The 19,934-nt window shown below is 44.4% G+C and overlaps 1 protein-coding gene across 1 annotated transcript; it reads left to right on the forward strand.

Moving 5' to 3' along the window:
• Positions 1 to 1,314: 1,314 nt before the first annotated feature.
• On the forward strand, positions 1,315 to 17,416 carry RHBG (Rh family B glycoprotein). Its single transcript, XM_079956889.1, has 10 exons — positions 1,315 to 1,885; positions 4,589 to 4,775; positions 6,026 to 6,176; positions 6,956 to 7,103; positions 8,048 to 8,214; positions 9,571 to 9,708; positions 11,479 to 11,612; positions 12,617 to 12,738; positions 15,210 to 15,283; positions 16,085 to 17,416. The coding sequence occupies exons 1-10, from the start codon at positions 1,696 to 1,698 to the stop codon at positions 16,163 to 16,165; spliced, it is 1,392 nt and encodes a 463-aa protein (XP_079813015.1). The 5' UTR covers positions 1,315 to 1,695; the 3' UTR covers positions 16,166 to 17,416.
• Positions 17,417 to 19,934: the final 2,518 nt, after the last annotated feature.

Consider the following 19,934-nt stretch of genomic DNA (forward strand, 5'->3'; position numbering starts at 1 on the left):
TGCCTAGTGTGGCTGGGGCAATGCAGTCAGATGGGTGGGGTATTATTATTATTATTATTATTATTATTATTATTCTGTCTCCTGAATAAAACAATGTGACACTGAGCATGGCAGTCTTTCACAGAGGTTGTTATGGTACCACAGGGAGGGTTTCTTCAGCTCTTGTTTCTTGCCCCCAGTAGTTCCCTCCCCTCCCTGTGCATCAGGTCCATTTCAGGGATGGACTACAAGACAAGCAACAGTTTGCTCATTGTGAAGAAAGAACAAAGAGTCCTAGGCCTTGGTGTTATTATCACATGCTGGAGAAGACAACAAGGGATGTTGTTCATCCCATTCTCCTGGATGAATGGGCAATAAAGGCTCCTGGAGGAAGTTGTGGGAGGGCAGAGAGAGGGACAAGGGCCACATTCAGACCATACATTTAAAACACTGTGATACCACTTTGAAGAGTCATAGCTTCCTCCAAAGGATTCTGGGAGCTGTAAGTTGTTGTTGCCCCCAGAGTTCCCTGGGAAGAGGGATTGATTGTTAAACCACTCTGAGAATTGTAACTCAGTGAGGGGAACAGGCTGTGCTTTTTTCTAAAAAAAATGTTTAGGGGTACTTTCATTTTGACTCAAGAAAATCACAATTTTATAGTTCAAATCAGGAAAAATAAAGACAGTAAATGGACCAAAGTACAAAGATTCATAGAATATTTAGGGGGGGGGTGTACCCCTGCATAGCCCTAGAAAAAAAACACTGGGAACAGGTATAACTCTCAGCAGCCTGAACAAACTTTAGATATAATCAGGGGCTGATTTAACATGGGCCTAATGTGCACTTTCCCCCTAAAACATATAACCACACAAACCTTTTTAAACAGTCACATATGTCACATTCACACAATACATTTAAAGTGGTATGATGCCACTTCAAACACTTCAAACAGTCATGGCTTTGCCCAAAGGATTCTGGGAGCTGTAGTTTGCTAAGAGTGCTGAGAGTTGTTAGGAGGTGCTGTCCCCCTCCTGGAGCTACAATTCCCAGTGTTTCCTATGAAAAGGGATTGATTGTTAATCCACTCTGGGAATTGTAGGGTCTACTAACAGCTTTCAGCACCCTTAGCAAACTACAGCTCCCAGAATTTTTTGGGAGGGAAGCCATTGTTGGCATTGTTGGGAGGGAAGCCATAAAGTGGCATTGTTGAACTTTACATGTACGGTGTGAATGTGGTCTGTGTTATGCTTTCTTTCTTGCAATAAACTACCTCTTTTTAAGATGCCTTGTTTGGTTATATGTTTTAGTGAATAAATGTGGGGTACGCCTCTTGATTATTTCTTCATGCAAAAGACCCCCTCCTCTCTCAAGGTAAGTGTTTCTGGGGTTTTGAGGTGGGGTGGGTGCACGTCTTTCGCCTCTGTTTGGCTGCAGCGGCATCAAGCTGGGGAACGGCTGCCTGGAGGCCTTTTGGAGTCGCTCCTCCCTTCCAGGGTGTCCTCTCCATGCTGCCTGCCACCTCCCTTGAAGCAAGTGGCTTTTTGCCAGGGCTGAGCAACCACTGAACATTTCCTGGGAGTGAGATGGGTGGGGCTCCCCTGAGAACTCATTGACTGGAAGGTGGGGCTTGGCTTGGCACCTGTGACTGCTTTCACTTTCCTCTTTCTCTCTCTCTCTCCTCTCCTGCTTTCCCCTTTGCTTCTCCCTTTCCCCGCAATGTCAGGGCACACCACCAACTTAAGGCTCAAGCTCCCCATCGCCTGTGTTTTTCTTCAGTTCTTGACTATTCTCCTCTTTGCCCTCTTCGTCCAGTATGATGCCGAAACAAGCGCCAAGCTCTGGCACGAGGAACTGGCTCTCCGCAACAAGAGCCACCTGCAGAACGAGTTCTATTTGCGCTACCCAAGTGAGTATTCACTGGTTTTGTTTTATTTTGTCTCTATCCCGCTTTCCTCCCAGGAATCAAAGCTGCTCACAAAAATTAAAACAAGCAGGGGAGGAAACACAGAAAGTTAAAAACATAGAAAGCACAAATACAGTGCTACCTCGGGTTACATACGCTTCAGGTTACATACGCTTCAGGTAACAGACTCCGCTAACCCAGAAATAGTACCTCAGGTTAAGAACTATGCTTCAGGATGAGAACAGAAATCGTGCTCCAGCGGTGCAGTGACAGTGGGAGGCCCCATTAGCTAAAGTGGTGCTTCAGGTTAAGAACAGTTTCAGGTTAAGAACGGACCTCTGGAACGAATTAAGTACTTAACCCGAGGCACCACTGTAGTTGAAAAGTAATTATTATTGCTGTTATTATTAGTATAGATGTATACTCCTCCTTTTTCCCGATGGGACTCAAGGCGGCTTACAGATACAGTGGTACCTTGGAAGTTGAATGGAATCCGTTCCGGAAGTCGGTTTGATTTCCAAAACAGTTCAGAAACCAAGGTACAGCTTCCAATTGGCTGCAGGAAGCTAAAAACGAATTAAAACACTTGCCAACATTCTATAGATCTGGACAGGTTTGTCTAGACAGAAATGTTTTAAGCAGTCATCGAAAAGGGTAGGCTGCTGCTTGATGTCAATAGACATGGAGCTCCATATATGATTGGAAAATAGCATTTAAAAATGCATTGTATTCAGGAAACTTGATTGCCAAAAAAAGAGAGCATATTATGAGAAGTGAGTATTAAAATCCTGACAGATTTTTGTGAAGGGTTTTTATTTTATTTTAAAACAAATTGTTGGCTGATGTGGAAATATTACAAGCTGAAGGCTGCAGAAATGAGAAACTGAAATTGACAGTCATTCATCTTTAAGCATAACAGAGTCAAATTATATACAGTTTACTGAAATCCTGCCCCTATCCCCCTTTCCTGAATTTAACCCTGAGCCCCTAAGGCCTGTTCACACAGGGACATATATTTACTCGTGTATTTAAAATATTTCTATACCACTTTTCATCCAAGCAGATTCCTGGATAGTATACAATAATATAATGGGGACGAGCTGTGGCTCAGTGGAAGAGCCTGGAGTGTCTAAGTGTATAAGATTATGTCTAATAACGTGTATAATATGCAAGAGTTGTTCATATTTTTATCAGAACTGTGCAGAAAAACTCACTTCCCAGGAGCAAGCAGTGGATTAGAAAATCCCATCCCTGGTTGCTTGTGAATTCCTGCATTTCTAACTTTCTGCAGCTTTTACTGGTTACAATTGAAGTGAAAAGTTGCTCCTGGAGACCCATCCCCATTGTAGATCAGCTGCCACATAACTGAAGGTATCCACATGGTTATTGGCCTTTAAAAGGTTGCGAGGTTACTGCTAAAGGAAGCCGACAATTGTTCTGTTTGCAGACTGCAATGGCTCCTGTGTGTATATTGGATCTTATCAGCACACGTATTCCCATTCGCTATCAGAGAAACTCTTTGAAGCTGGCTGTGCATACATGGCAAGTGTACATTTCAGCCTTGGAATCTAGTTGAACAGGCAAAGGTCTTTTGTAGGCGGCCTTCCTGGGTAACCGCATTTGGAATACAGTGGTAAATTGGTTCTCAAACTTAATCCGTTCCGGAAGTCATTCCAAAACCAAGGCATTCCAAAACCAAGGCGCGCTTTCCCCTAGAAAGTAATGCAAAACAGACTAATCCATTCCAGACTTTTAAAAACAACCCCTAAAACAGCAGTTTGACATGAATTTTACTAACAAGAGCATAGATCCATAAAATGAAAGCAGTAATCAATGTACTGTCCTATAAAATAAATAAGACAGTATTGTAGATGATAAAAATTAAAATTTCTTTTTTTCTTACCAGCACTGATGATAGTCATTGTTTGGATGGGGGGCTTTTATCCATTTTCGTAGTCACACAATCAATCAATCAATCAATCAATCAATCAATCAGTAGTTGAACTGGTTTCAACACAGTCACAAAAACAAATTAACCCAAAAAGCCTCAAAAACAAAAATGCAAAATAAATAGCAAAAGAGCCAAACTTAATTCATTCTGGAAGTCCCTTTGACTTCTGAAATGTTCGAAAACCAACACGCAGCTTCTGATTGGTGCAGGTGCCCAGGAAACAATAGCCAACAGCCTATTTGTTTGGTTCCCGAAAAACATTCAAAAACTGGAACATTTACTTCTGGGTTTTCGGCGTTTGAGTACCAAGGTACTACTGTACTGTGACTGCACTGGGAATGCTGTGCACAGTTCTGGTTGCCTCGCCTCAAAAAGGATATTACAGAGTTGGAAAAGGTTCAGAAAAGGGCAACTGAAATGATTGAGGGGATGGAGCAAATCCCCTTATGAAGAAAAGTTGCAGCGTTTGTTATTTTTTAGTTTAGAGAAAAGGGAAGTGAGAGGTGACATGATGGACGTTTATAAAATTATGCATGGCATGGAGAAAGTGGGCAAAGAAAAGCTTTCCACCCTCTGTCAAAACACTAGAACTCATGGACACCCAATGAAATTGAATGTCAGAAGATTCAGAACAGGTAAAAGAAAGTATTTCTTCATGCAGGACGTGGTAAATCTGTGGAACTCCCTCCCACAAGACACAGCAACAGGCATTTGTGCTCACATTTTAAACCAGTCCATTTCTCACCCTGATCCAGGTTTCCAAGATGTCCACACTATGATCTTTGTTGGCTTTGGCTTCTTGATGACCTTCCTGAAACGGTACAGCTTTGGGGGTGTGGCCTTCAACTTCCTGATAGCTGCCTTTGCCATCCAGTGGTCTATCCTCATCCAGGGCTTTTTCCATTCCTTCCATAATGGCAAAATCCACATTGGAATAGAAAGGTGAGCAAAGTGGCTCCTTCTCCAAGCTGCTTGGCCTTGGGAAAGGGCCTTAGAGACTCAATTTCAGCCAGGGAGAGAGCAAGAGACCAATTCAGGAAACCTTGGTGCCATCTTGGAGGTCTGGGGACCCAGGGGGCAGTGGGTTGGTGGTAAGAAGGAGGGTGGGAGGAAAGGACAACATAAACAGTTCATGTTAACAAATGTTTCACAAGATACCTGTGAAAGTCAAAAGTAGGGGCAATGATTTACTGGAAACAGGTATCTGAAAGTAGGTGCTGTCCCTGGTCAATAGAGACAATTGTATGGTTATAGGTGAGGGTGGGGGGGTCAGTCTGGATGATACTCTGGGTCCCTTCTGCACCTGTTTAGAATTTAGTAGCTGAGGCTGCTGATTCAGCCAAACCAGACCCTTTGTCAAGGTAATGGCCTTTTCTGGCCTGTGAAGTACAGCTATTTAACATATCAAAATAAGTTGTTCTGTTGTCATAGAGACAAATGGGTATTCCTTATATCACCTCACCTGGCTGGATGCCGCATCATCCTGGGATGGGCAATAGTAAACCAAGAGAGGCTGTGTGGAAGAGCATTTTGACTGGCTCTGGAAGCTGGATACAGAGAGGCATGTCTTGTTCTGTGCTGGACCCAAAGCTGTGGCTTGGGGCTTCTCTGGAAACCTAATGGGGAAGCAAGATCTGCTAATGCTGTGAGCCCCTCCATCCCACTCAGGTTGTATATATATGTAAATAAAACCATATATCCTATAGACACCACAGTCTCCACTGACCCTCATTTCAAGGCACCCCTGGAATCTCTCACCACTTGAAGATTGGGGTGTGTGCAACAGTATATTGTTACATGCCACCACCCCAATCTCAAGCTGGTGATAGAATCTAGGGGTTCCAGGAACTCAGGGCATCATCCAGACTCACCCCAAAACCCACTATTATATTACAGGGCTTGTCTCCCAGTGCTCCTTTCACCAGACATGAGCAGTTGCAAGCTTTCCGTAGCCTTTCAGCACTCCCCATTGGATGACTTTGATGGTTGTGTCGTGTATGTCAATCCTCTGTGGATGTTCCTTCATTGGCCCTGAGTTAATTAGAGTTAACTTACAGCATTGCAGGGGGCTGGACTAGATGACCCTTGGGACCTCGTCCAACTCTACAATTCTATAATTCTGTGACGGGGCAGGAAAGGGCGACAGCCTAGACTGTCACATTCAGCCTGTTGCTTCCAATGTTTTCTGCCAGCATGATCAATGCCGACTTCTGTGCTGGGGCAGTCCTGATCTCTTTTGGAGCCGTTCTTGGCAAGACGAGTCCTGTCCAGCTGCTACTGATGACTGTATTGGAAGTCACCCTCTTTGGCATTAATGAATATATCTTGCTTAGTTGCTTTGGGGTGAGTCTTTGCATTAAAATGATGCTCTTTAATCAATGTATTGCATTTGTGTCTTGTATTTCTGTCAGGCTGCTTGAGGCAGCAATGTGTACATGCAACAAACATAAAATATTAGGAGAAAATCTATACATTAGTCAAAGCCACATACCAAAAAATGCTTATTAGGAGAAATTCACACTAAAGCGCTGAAGAATTTCCATGAGGATTTGTTTATTTTTAATCACAAATTGCTGCAGAAATGTGAAGAGATGAGAGCCAGTGTGGTATAGTGGATAGACTGTCATACAAGGACCTGGGTGAGATCAGGGTTCAAATTCCCTCAGCCATCACGAATCTCACTAGCTGACCTTGAGTTCTTTGGGGGAAAGGTGGGATACAAATGCAAGTCGTAATAAAAATAATAATTTAAGATAGCAATAAATGAGAAACTGAGAGAACCAGAATTGACAGATGCTTCTGTCCCTATCACTCTGTGACCTTTGTGGAAGCAAATTTGGATGAATCCAGAATAAAGATGTTATCTGGAGGAACCCTCAAAGGATATTTCTGAAATTAATCCTGGGACTGGAACACCCATACTTTGCCTTAGCTTTCTGCTTCAGTTAATTTGCACATCCCTTTTAGACGGTAAGCCTGTGCGGGCAGGAGCAGTCTTGTTTTAATTGACTGTATAGGAGCCTTTTTGGCTGAAGTGTAGGGCATAACCGCTAATAATAATAATAATATCTGTGTGCGCCACTTTTGCAATTGTGTGCTCCCTTTCTGACCTTCTGGCTCAGGCAAAGGATGCTGGGGGCTCCATGACCATCCATACCTTTGGGGCCTATTTTGGATTGATGGTGTCCAGGATTCTTTACCGGCCTCAGCTGAAGAAGAGCAGAGAACGAGAAGGCTCCACCTATCACTCAGATCTCTTTGCTATGATTGGTAAGAGCCACCACATAGGTGGAGGGTTGTTGCTGCTGTTAATGGCTCAATCTTATAGAAAGAGGGGAGTTTTTAGAGCAAGAGGGAACGGACTGTTCTCTGTCCCAGAAAAATGAAGTTAGGAGAGAAGGCCCACCTTCTTGTCCAGAACCTTCTCCCTCACAGTGGCCAGTCAGGAAATAACACCTTAAGAACCTAACAGAAGAACGTAAGCAGAGCCTGATGGATCAGGCCAGTGGCCCATCTAGTCCAGCACCTTATTCTCACAGTGGCCAACCAGATGCTTGTGGAAAACCCACAAGAATGGCCTGAGCACAAAAGAAACTCTCTCTTCCTGTGACTACCAGCAGCTGGTATTCAGAAGCATTACTGCCTCTGACCAGCTCATAGCCGTCGCAGCTGGTAGCCACTGGTTGCCTTATCTTCCTCCGTGAATTTGTCCAGTCCTCTTTTAAAGCCCTCCAAACTGGTGGCCATCGCTGCCTCCTGTGGGAGGGAGTTCCATTGTTTAACTCTGTGTTGCATGAAGAAACGGTTTCTTTTCTCTGTCCTGACTCTTCCAGCTTCATTGGATGTCCATGAGTTCTGGTGTTATTGTTTGCAAGTGGCGTCAGTGCGTCTGGCTGTTAACCAGAAGATTTGGGGTTCGCGTTCACCCAGGGATGGCTGTGGGCAGGATTTCTGCATCAAACGGGGTTGGAATAGATGACCCCTGAGATCCCTTTCAACTCTACAATTCTATGAAGAAAGAAAGAAAGTCATTTCTCTACATACGACTTTACACCCCTATGTCTTGGTTGTTACTTACCAGCTGGATGCTGCTGGAAAGTCCAGTGGAGGCAGAACATGCTCCTCATGGCTAGTTGCCCATAATAGCCTTATTGTCCTCCGTGACTCTGTCCAATCCTCTTTTAAAGCTGCTTACCTTTCTTCCCTCCATGCAGGAACTCTCTTCCTCTGGCTTTTCTGGCCCAGCTTCAACTCAGCAGTGGCGGCCCATGGAGATGACCAGCTCCGGACGGTCATGAACACCTACTTCTCCCTGGCTGTGAGCACCCTCACCACCTTCGCCCTCTCGGCCCTGGTGAATGGAGGGGGCAAGCTGGACATGGTGAGGCCAGTTTGGTGGCCTCTTTTGTAGGGCTTTAATAATAATAATAATAATAATAATAATAATAATAATAATAATAATAATTTATTATTTTGGGTGAAAAGAGCATCCCTGCTCACCCCTGTCATACATTTAGATCAGGCTTCCTCTACCCCGGCCCTCTAGGTGTTTTGAAACTACAATTCCCATCATCCCCAACCACTGGTCCTGTTAGCTAGGGATCATGGGAGTTGTAGGCCAAAAACATCTGGAGGGCCGAGGAAGCCTGCATTAGATTCTGGGACTTCCAGACTGTCGTTCTTTTCTGATGGGATTAAATCACATCTTGGCAGGTCAACAACCCCTCTTCCCTCAAAAGACTGGATTTTTTGGCAACAAGGAAAGTGAAGGGGAAATGACTTGATTTCATGTGACATCATCTAACCTCCCAGCAAGCAAATCAGTGTTTATGAAATAACCAACATCATCTAATCTCTCTGTCAACAAATCAAGGAATAGATCGTCTGAAAGCACTTATGTGGGAATTAAATTCTAGTTCCCATTTACAGAGCGATGCGGAAGAGAGCCTGGGTCATTTGACCCTTTGATTAGTTCCCTTTCACCTCCTATTAAAAACTACACAAGACACTCTCTTTTTAAAGTTTAAATAGCAAATAACTTTTACTCAGTGTACTTGCACTTGCAGATTAAAATATACAATGCAGGTAGGAGTTACTGTACTTAAGTTGCTAATACATCTTACATAGATTTGCATCTGAGATGAATACTGTTACAGCCTAGCTCTGAGGCAGACAGCAGCATAACAGAACATACCTGATGCTCTAACTGTTAAGGCTGTCCATAACTGCCATCACTGTACCAACTGAAATAACTGCCTCTGATGTATGACATCACAGAGTTCTATAGCCCTTGTGAACATTAATCCTTTACTTAACATTTTGGATGCTTTCATCCCACACTTTAGGCCATTGATGTAAAGCAGTATCATGCCATTTGAAACAGCCATGGCTTCTTCCTCAGAAGGATTAAGGGTGCTTAATTGGGGTAATTCCACTGCAAAAATGTGCATGTCAGGGAAAAACGCATGCCAAAATGTGCATATTAGGTGAAATTTGCACTGGAATACTGATGGGGGGAAAGAGTTGTTTTTTTATTTTAAAAAAATCACAAATTTTAGACTGAAACAACGAGAAGCTGAAAGAAGCTGAAACGGACAGATTTGCTTACCCCCTAGCCTAGAGAGCTTCCTTCAATGCAGGTTAGGGGGCTGAGTTTCCCCCTCGGCTGCTGCACACTCTCCTCCTACTCTGCCCCACACCAAAGCCATTTGATTAACTATTGATTTTCTCTTACCAGGTTCATGTTCAAAATGCAGCCTTGGCTGGTGGAGTGATTGTTGGGACCTCAGGAGAGATGATGCTGACCCCATTTGGAGCCATGATTGCAGGGGTCTTGGCGGGCTCTGTGTCAGTTCTTGGCTTCAAATTCCTTACGGTATGTTTCCCTCCTAAACAACAACAACAACTTTTGGGGAAATGCAAAGAATTCTGTGCCACAAGGAAGTGACATTACCAATTTTCCTTGGACTTCTAAAGAAGGGCCATAGCTCAGTGGTGGGGCATTTTTACACCCTAGTCCAGGGATTGCCCTGAAGGAGCATCTTCCATCGTTCAGCGCGGACACAGATCCGCGCCAAGGGCCTTCTCATTGCGAGAAGTGAGGTTACAGGGAACCAGACAGAGGGCCTTCTCAGTAGTGGCACCGGCCCTGTGGAACGCCCTCCCATCAGATGTCAAGGAAATAAGCAGCTTTTTAAAAGACATCTGAAGGCAGGGAAGTTTTTAATATTTAATGCTGTATAATATTTAATGCATCTCCACCCCCATCGTTCTGCCCGGACGCTGAGGTCCAGCACCAAGGGCCTTCTGGCGGTTCCCTCATTGCGAGAAGCAAAGCTGCAGGGAACCAGGCAGAGGGCCTTCTCGGTAGTGGCGCCTGCCCTGTGGAACGCCCTCCCATCAGATGTCAAAGCGATAAATAACTACCTGACATTCAGAAGACAGTGTATTTTTGGTTTTTATGGAAGCCGCCCAGAGTGGCTGGGGAAACCCAGCCAGATGGGCGGGGTACAAATAATAAATTATTATTATTATTATTATTATTATTATTATTATTATTATTATTATTAACACTCAATTGGGAGCTGCCCAGAGTGGCTGGGGAAACTCAGCCAGATGTGAGGGGTATTAATTATTATTATTATTATTATTATTATTATTATTATTATACGCCTTCCAGGTTTGAGCTCTAGATTTCTGAGCAGCCACTGAAAGAAGCGTCAGTAAATCATTATTCTTTATGCCAGCATGTAGGCCTTCAAAAAGGGGCAATAAACACAAACGGGGTGAGAAATCCATTGCCTCCCAAATGAGTTTGGATACTTCTCAGGACACCATAGAATCATAGAATTATAGAGTTAGAAGGGACCCTCAGGGTCATCTAGTCCAATCCCCTGCAATGCAGGTATGTCAGCTAAAGCATCAGTGGCAGATAGCCATCCAGCCTCTGCTTTGAAACCTTAAAAACCAGTCCCCCCAATGCCTGCATGACCGGGCAACCTCACCATAAACCCCACTAGCTCAGGTTATACTGAATAACAAAGGTACCTCCTGCCATCATAAATACTGGGAGTCTCCTACAAGTCCCTACTGGTTTCTAACACTGTACAGTGGTACCTCGGGTTACAAACGCTTCAGGTTACAAATGCTTCAGGCTACAGACTCCGCTAACCCAGAAGTAGTACCTCAGGTTAAGAACTTTACCTCAGGATGAGAACAAAAATCGCACGGCGGCAGCGGGAGGCCCCATTAGCTAAAGTGGTACCTCAGGTTAAGAACAGTTTCAGGTTAAGAACGGATCTCCAGAATGAATTAAATTCTTAACCAGAGGTACCACTGTAATTGAAACGATCTGCCATGGAGACTAGAGATTTAGTGCCATTTAAAAAAATAATAAGGTTCAGGTTCCCAAGATTTTGGGGAAACATTATGTGCATCTTTGTGAACAGAAAGTGCCCAGCTAGATATGCGAGTACCACCACACACAATCCTAGAGCCAGAGCTTCCCCAGGAGGCCACCTAGATGCTTGATGCAGGAAATCCAGGACTAGCACCTCCTCAAGAGATGGCAGTCTATCTTGCGGCATGGAATCCCATCCATTCTGTGCCAAAATTCTTTTTGTGCTGAATGCCTCTTCCTCCCCAGCCCTTTCTGGCCTCCAGGCTGAAAATACATGACACCTGTGGAGTCCACAACCTGCATGGGATGCCAGGAATCCTTGGTGGCCTCCTTGGCGTGCTGGTGGCAGGGCTGGCAACAGAAGATGTTTACGGAGATGGGTGAGTCCTGGTGAGAGCCAAGTGGCTTAATGGTTCTTCCATAAACTTTGATCTATGGAACTGGCCCTGTTATAGGTGTCACATAATGCACATTCCACATTTGTAAGAAATCAATCTTTTAGAGTGGTATATTGACGCTAGGCAGGCACCCATGTTGTACTCCTTTTGGTGTTTGTTAAAAACATTTTTTTAATAATGATGATTACATTTATTACCTGCCCTTCACCAACAGGTCCCAGAGAGGGTTACAACAATTTTAAAATAGAGAATTGAAGACAGTTAAAATACTACATTCACAAGAATAAGGTGTGACCTGAAACATACAAATCTCAGATGTCAAAGGCCAGAGCAAAGAGGTTTAGGCAAGCTTACCCAGTTATGTAGAATGTCAACATGTGTTTTTATCTCATTTTTTATTTTAATTGTTTTTTGAATGTTTTACATATATGCATGCATGCATGCATACATACATACATACATACATACATACATAAATTTATTTGTATGCGTGCTCTGGTCCATGGGGTCACGAAGAGTCGGACATGACTAAACGACTAAACAACAATGCTGCTTTTCCATAGAACCATGCTCAAGGCAGCTTACAACATGAAACAGCACAAAATTACAAACAAAACAAAAGTAAATAAATATCTGTAACTGATGTTATTGATAATTGTTCATGTTTTATTTTTCTTGTGAATCTCTCTGAGGCTTTTTTCTTACTATCAAGCGGTATATAAATTTTATGAAACAAATAAATGTAATTGGTGTGTTGGGGCTAAGGGTTCAAATCCCCACACATTGAGTGGCCTTTTTTCTCTCTCAGCCCAGACAACCTCATAGGGTTATTGTAAAGATAAAATGGGGTAGAACCTGTTGGAGGGAGAGTGGAATGTAAATATGGATAACAATGTTAATATTAATCTAGACATCAGACTCCAGCCTGTTTTCCAGGCCAAGCTTGTTGAGACCTACTCACTGGATCTTGTCTGTTGCCTTTGCAGCCTGGCGGACATCTTTCCTCTTGTCGCCTCTGGGAAACGGACCACTGCATACCAAAGCCTCTTCCAGCTGAGTGGTTTGGGTGTCACTCTGGGGTTGGCTATGATTGGTGGGAGTCTTGCAGGTGAGTTTTTCCATGGCCAAAGATTTGAAGGTGGAGGTAACGCCATTCCCAACCCTTTGCAAGGAATGAGGAGGGGGAGCTTTCCGATTATTCAAAATATTTCTATTGCACTTTCCCCACAATAATTTCAAAAGCACCCCCAGCTCCCTCAACCATTCTTCATAAGGGTTGGTTTCCGGACCCTTAATCAACTTGGTCACTCTCCTCTGCAAACCTTCCAGCTTGTCAACATCCTTCTTAAATTGTGATGCCCAGAATGGAGACAGTAATCCAGGCATGGTCTGACCAAGGCAGAATATAGCAGTACTATGACTCCCGTTGATCTGGACATTAGGCTTCCGTAGATCCAGCCTAGAATTGCATTATCTTTTTATGTTGCAGTTTCCATAACCATCACCACCACAATGCCCTGGAATGATCATTTGAACCTGGCACTGTAGAGCTGAATAGGGAGTGTCATGGGGCCATTTTCCACACAGCCCTAGATGCAATAACACACACACACACACACACACACACACACACACACACACATATATATATATTCCGTGGCAGTAAAAGTTCTCATCATTATCTGTCCTGGTGACAGAGTGGCTCCCCTAAATTTCACCAGGCTCAGCCCACCATAGATGGTACCACAATTGCTAGCGTCTCCCCCCTTCACTTCTGAAGGCATATGGGTACCCTTGGAGAGCCAAGAATTACTTCTGGTAGGTGACTGTTTGCTACTCCCTAAGCCTTTAAGATCATGCTAAAGGCCCATCCAGTCCGGCATCCTCTCATGGGAGAATTTGTTTCAACACTTTGTGTGCATTTGCACATCACATTGCCCTTAGTTTGGCTTGTACAACTTACTTGCCTCCATAGAGGAGCAGAGCAAAAAAATCTGTGTTGTACAGCCCCTCTCTCTGAGTGGTGAGAGACTCCACAAGTTTCTGTGCTTACCCAGGGTTTGGTGTCCTTGGAATGAAGGTTGATGGAGACCGTGGTGTCTTTTTTAAAATTTATAAATCTTTATTAAACATTCAACAATTACATACATAACAATGTGGAGACCATGGTGTCTATAGGATGTTTGGTTTTATTTACACATATATACAACTTGAGGACAAGATGGAGGAACTCACAGCATGAATTCTCCAATAAATCTTGCTTCCTCTGTTAGGTTTCCAAGGACATTTCCAAGTCATAGCTTGGGGTCCAGCACAGAGGCACACATGTCTCTGTGCCTCTGCCATCAACCGGAACTCAGCCCCCTTTGGCCTCTTGTTCCCCATAGGAAGATGTGCCATCCAGCCAACTGAGGTGGGAAAAGGTCCACCCATTTATCTCTATGGCAAACTCTTAGGGCACGTAAATGGTGCTCTCCGTGTGAGCCAGCCAGCGGAGTATGGTGGTTAGAGTGTCATACTAGGACCTGGGAGACCAGGGTTTGAATCCCCACTCGGCCAGGAAGCTCGCTGGCTGACTTTGGCCCAGTCACTGCCTCTCAGCCTAACCTATTTCACAAGATTGTTGTGGGAGATAAATGAGGGGGAGAACCATGCCTTGAGCTCCTTGGAGGAAAAAGGCGAGATACAAATGCAGTAAAAGAAATAAAATACTTAAAAGGCAAGCCAAACCAGTGTGACTGGTTCACCAGGTTTCCTCCTGTCAATTCTAACTTCGCTGTCACAAGTTTGGAAGGGACCCACAGATATCATTCAGATTCACACCCTAAATAGTTATCACTATTGAAATCACGGGAGGGTAGATTTCAAATTTTTGAAGGCACCACTTTTATCGCTACATAAAACCATTTAAAACAGAGTTTAGCAATGTTGGTTGCTGATGACGGTATTGCATGAGAAAATAGAGAAGACCAAATTGTGTTCACTGAAACCGTATTGAGCCAATCCATTTTCTCCATTCATTTCTTTTTCAAGGCACAACCTTTTTCTTGCCACTGGAGGTCAGTACAAGCTAAAATATGGATAAAGGGAGATACTCATTCCCAGCCACGGCCTCCTCGAACCAGCAATTTGAGGATGGGCTTGGGCTGGATTATAAAAATAGAAGGGCTATTTTGTTTAATGTTGGAAGAACTCAGAAAGATTTTGGCCACATTTACACCATATATTTAAAGCACTGTGATACCATTTCAAATGGTTCCCCAAAGAATCCTGGGAGCTGTAGTTTCTTAAGGGTGCTGAGACACCCCCATTCCCATCACAGACCCACCAATTCCAGAATGGTTTAAGAAATCAATCCCGCTTTCCAAGGAAGTATGGAAATTGTAGTTCTGGGAGGGGAATGGGGGGGGGGGTCTCTTAAGAACTCTCAGCACCATTAGTTCCCAGAATTCTTTGGGAGAAGCTGTTAGATGTATGCTGGTATGACTGTGGCTTCATGTCCTGCATATGAAGGCAGCTTAGAGTTCTACTTCTGTGCCATGACACACACACCCCATTCCTCCCTCTTGCGTTTCCCAGGGGTCATCATGAAGTTGCGGATACTTGGATCTCCGAATGACTCTCTCTGCTTTGAAGATAATATCTACTGGGAGGTATCTGCAGACTTTTGCTGTTTATTATTTGATCATCAATGCAGTGGCATCAGTATATTATTTTGCCCTGTGCCCCATCCCACTGATGAAATGACTTCTTCCAGGTGACCCTTGAGGAGCTCTGCTTCCCATCTCCCTGTGTGGGATATTTAAAGGGCGGTCAAACCAAGTATTCGTGTTTTGCTAGATAGGCACATGATAGGAGCTGAAGCTCCCAGAGTTTTCCTGTAAACTTGCTAGAGAGAACTCTGTGAGAGACACTCCCACTGTGCCCTGAAAGGGGGGGGGGGACATAGCTGTATATTATCCTACTTGCCTGGCACACCCTTTCTTTCCATCTCTCTTCATCCTGCCAGCAATGTGAGAACAAGCTCTAACGCCATTTCAAGCAAGACTTAAGTATGTCTTTGTAACTGAATTGCCATTTTAAGCCTGCCTAAACAAATCTGCTGTTTCTGCTACTCTTCAACAAGTATTCTGTAAATGTTATTTTTACCTTTTACAAGACCCTTTGTGATATTGTTATTTTAAGGGGGAGAAAAGGGGGGAATACCAGGAAAATCTAGTCTGCCTTAAAGCATCCTGGATTACTTAAACTAAAAGGCCAAAACTAACCTATCTAAGCTTCCATTTTCAGCTGCAAAGGGGTGGCACTCTGCTGAACTCACAAACGTGAGGAAGGAAGGATAATATCTAATAAATATATCCTCTCCTAGCATCTATTCACATCCCAGCATCCATGAGGTGAAGGGTGTTGGGATGTTGGTGTCCTTTTCTCACCTGATTGCTCCTTCTACTTAGGTTCCTGAGGATCATCACAATGGCTTCCAGGGTGTTGTGGTTGTGAGAGCCCAGGAGACAGACAGAGACTCAAGCACCTGACAGAATGCTGCTATCTTCTACACCGCAGCAGGCAAAAAGATGACAGCAAGGGATCTGCCTTGTTCAGGAGATCCCAGCCATTAGGAGATCTGCTCTGAAGTAAAAATACCACAAAGGTGGTTCCAGGGCTCCAGTCCCCTTAGAAGGCAGAGCCAGAGGACTTGCCAGATGATTTGCCTGTGGTGACTCTGTTTTGGAAAGGAGTGCATTCTGCGTATGCTCAGACACACTGCCTTATGTGTTATTACTTTGCATATTCCAAAGGTGAGCCATGGCACCCTGAAACAGGTTCCAGCATTACACACTGATGATCCACCCTTCTCAAATGAGGCCCTTGACCCTTTGGACAAGAGGAACCCTGAAGCCAAGATGAAGATGAAATGGTCAAATCTTTGACCTGAATATACATGCCTTCACTTAGGGATTTCTTCCACAAGACTGCCAAGGCAGTGCTCATTTCCTGAAAGGCTGGTGGCTAACTACTGCCATTTTTGTGGTATTTGTTCATCATCCTGTGATCCAAAAATACAGCTTGGCCTTTCAACATAAAATCCTTGGCTAGCATGGTTGAAACCTCGGAAAGCAAACATCAGGACAGAAATCCAAAATCAAACAGGGGGCGGTAGTTGGAATATTTGTAATGATTTGATTACCAATATTTGTATTTAAATAGTGGAAACATTTGTGTGATGACTTACATATTTTTTTATTATGCCCTAAATCCATATAACTGAAGTCCTCAGAGACCCTCTTGTGCTTCTTTCAAATATCTTTTAAATAACAGTCGTTTGCTCCATCTGTTAAAAACAAATGAAAAGTTTAGGATGTCTGTGGTGACCCTCGGAACCTTCTGAATGAGTAATAATGAGCAGATTTATTGTGGCAGACGTCTTTGCCACAATAAATCTGTTAGTACTGAGGATGCCACAAGACTTTCTGTTGCATTTGCTGCAACAGATGAAATGCAAACTAACCCCTCTGGTGAGAGTCACCGTGGCAGGGATTTTCAAGAAGTAAATCTATGGCCAGCACAGAGGCCTGATGCTGAGCTGAACCCAGAACTGAGTTCTACCTTTAGAAAAGCCCCAGGAGAAGCATCATGCTCTCCAGAAAAACACAGACCAATACAGAAGTCTCTCCAGGCTGGAATATTATTATTATGTATTCAATTTATATACTGCCCTTTATCAAAAGATCCCAGGGCCGTGCACAATATCAAGAACACATTTTACAGAGCATCAATAATCAAAAGCATAATAACAGACAAAATAATAATAAAATCATCATAATAACACCAATACTGGATAGCTCAGTTGGTTAGAGCGTGGTGCTGATAACGCCAAGGTTTCAGGTTTGTTCCCTATGTGGGACTGCTGTATATTCCTGCATTGTAGGGGGTTGGACTAGATGATCCTCAGGGTCCCTTCCAACTCTACAATTCCATGATTCCAACAGTGCTCCCACTCACAGTTTTAACAAGCCATAGATTATTTAATGGCTAAAGACCTGGGTAAAGAGGTAAGTTTAGAGGAAGCTGCCTTATACTGTACTGAGTCAGACCACTGGTCCATCTAGCTCAGTACTGCCTACACTGACTGGCAGCAGCTCTCCAAGGTTTCAGGCAGGGAAACTTACATAGGTTTACTGGAAATGCCTGAACATGGGACCTTCTTAATCACTGGGCAACTGCCCTTTCCCACTTTCCCTTCAAAAGGCTGGGATATATGCTACATAACAGGAATTGAAGTTATGAAAAAGTTACGACAGTATTCTCAACATTTTATGTCATGTTGTAATCTTTTCTCCAAAGGAAATACTTGAAACTGGGAAATATTTGGGATGTTTCTCCAAATATTTCCTACTATCCCATTCAGTATCCCCCCCGCCCCCGCAGTTCTCACAGTATATTAAACTACTGACATAAATTAAACCCTTTGACTTGTTCCTCTAATAACTTCATTTGCCACCCCCTGCTTTTGTTCTGGAAATGGGGAACAATTCTTACTAGATTTTTTTTTGTATCTTATTTTATTTTTGTACACTAGTTTGATGACCTCAGGCTGTGCAGCAGTTTAGAAATTTGTAAAACAAACAAATCCCTGCCATATGGCTTTGCCATTTGGTATCAGAGCAGCAAAGCCACCACTAGATGTATACAGCTATTATTTCATAAATGTCTGGCTTGCACCTCAGTGAAAGCCTCCTGAAGCCATAGCAGCGTCAGCAGGCCTCTAAGCATCCTGACTCTACGGCCCTCTCTCATCCCTGGCCAGTGGCCATGATGGCCGGGGCAAGGGACCCTCCTAACTCCCTTTCCTGTTGAAACATGGGGCTCCCCTCCCTCGACATTTCAGGAGAGAGTCCTCCATGTCTTGACTGTGAGGAGCTGTGAGGAGAAGGCCATTTTGGCAGAAAAGTAGTGGAGAAAGGGAAGTAAGAAATAAAAAGCTCAGAGAAAGAATGGAAGACAGATACCAAAGACAGCAAATTGGGGGGAGGATGCAGTTGAAAACACAGAAATGTATCTGTACTGTTGTGGGGCGGATGGTTCCAACCCAGGCCCAGATGGTGTCATTGAGAACTTGGTGACACCCCAAAGCCTGAGTTCTGGGAGTTCTGGTTTTGAGGGGCAGGCTCCTTGGTGCTTTATAGGCCCTGCCAAAGACAGCACTTTGCCTGAAGAACAAGATGGTGCCCCTGCCCATTCCATGTAGACTGGCCATCAAATCCCTACTTCAACAATGGGGGTCTCTGCACCTGAGGCAGCAAGTCAGGCTGTGTACACAGGTGCAACAGAGAGGGATTTAGGAGGAACAGCTCCCCAGCATCAGCCACTGAGGCAGTTGCCTCGCTTTGCCTAATGTTAGAGCCAGCCCTGTTGCCCAACCTTTGCCTGTCTGTAGCTGATATTTCTAATGTTCTTGGCCTTCCAATGTCAAGGTTTGGCAAGGGCCCTGGTTCAACGGCAGAGCGTCCGCCTTGCAGGCAGAAGATCCCAGGATCAATCTCCAGGTAGGACTAGGAGAGACTGCCGCCTGAAACCCTGGAGAGCCATCGCTGCCAGTCAGTGTGAAGAATCCTGACAGCTTCCAGTGTTCCTGTGCCAAACTTCCCACTTAGATTTGACCTTGGCCTTGACATGCTTTCAGTTGGAAGCACCTTGCTGGGCAAGGTTTGTGTTACTCTCTTGGTGATGGCACCATACAGATCAGAATAACGGCGAATGAGCAAGGGCTGAGATAATTGGTGTGGAGGAGAGATGACAGCATGGATCCCGCTGTCCTTTGGAGAGTCCGGAAAAGGGGGAAGTCAACTGCCTGCTCTCCAAGTAGTGGCCCCCACTGGGCTTAGCCTAGTTGGGAAGCAGGCCTCCCCCTCCGCTGTGTCACGGCCCACCATCAATGCCCAACCTTTTCATCCACTTCCCCTTTTTCTCCTCATCCTTTTTCCCACCCACTTGTCTCTTTCACTCCCACCCCCTCGGTGTCCTCCACATTCTTCCTCTTTTCTCTTCTGTCTTCTATAAACAATATATTTCAGTGTCTGGAGGAAGGGACATTGCATTATGCAGATTGGGGGGACGATGTTGCATGAGAGATTTCCCACTCTCCCAGTCCCCTCTGGCTCTTCCCTCCCTCCCTTCCTTGCCGCCCCCACCCCCCAACACCATCCCCCCCACCCCCGTTCTCACCAAAGTACTTTGGTTTCCATGGTACACCCAAGGCTGTCTGGATCCCATTTTGCATACGGATGAGGGAGGGAGGGGAGA

Source organism: Podarcis cretensis, assembly GCF_951804945.1.
Source record: "Podarcis cretensis genome assembly, chromosome: 16".
Lineage (NCBI taxonomy): Eukaryota > Metazoa > Chordata > Lepidosauria > Squamata > Lacertidae > Podarcis > Podarcis cretensis.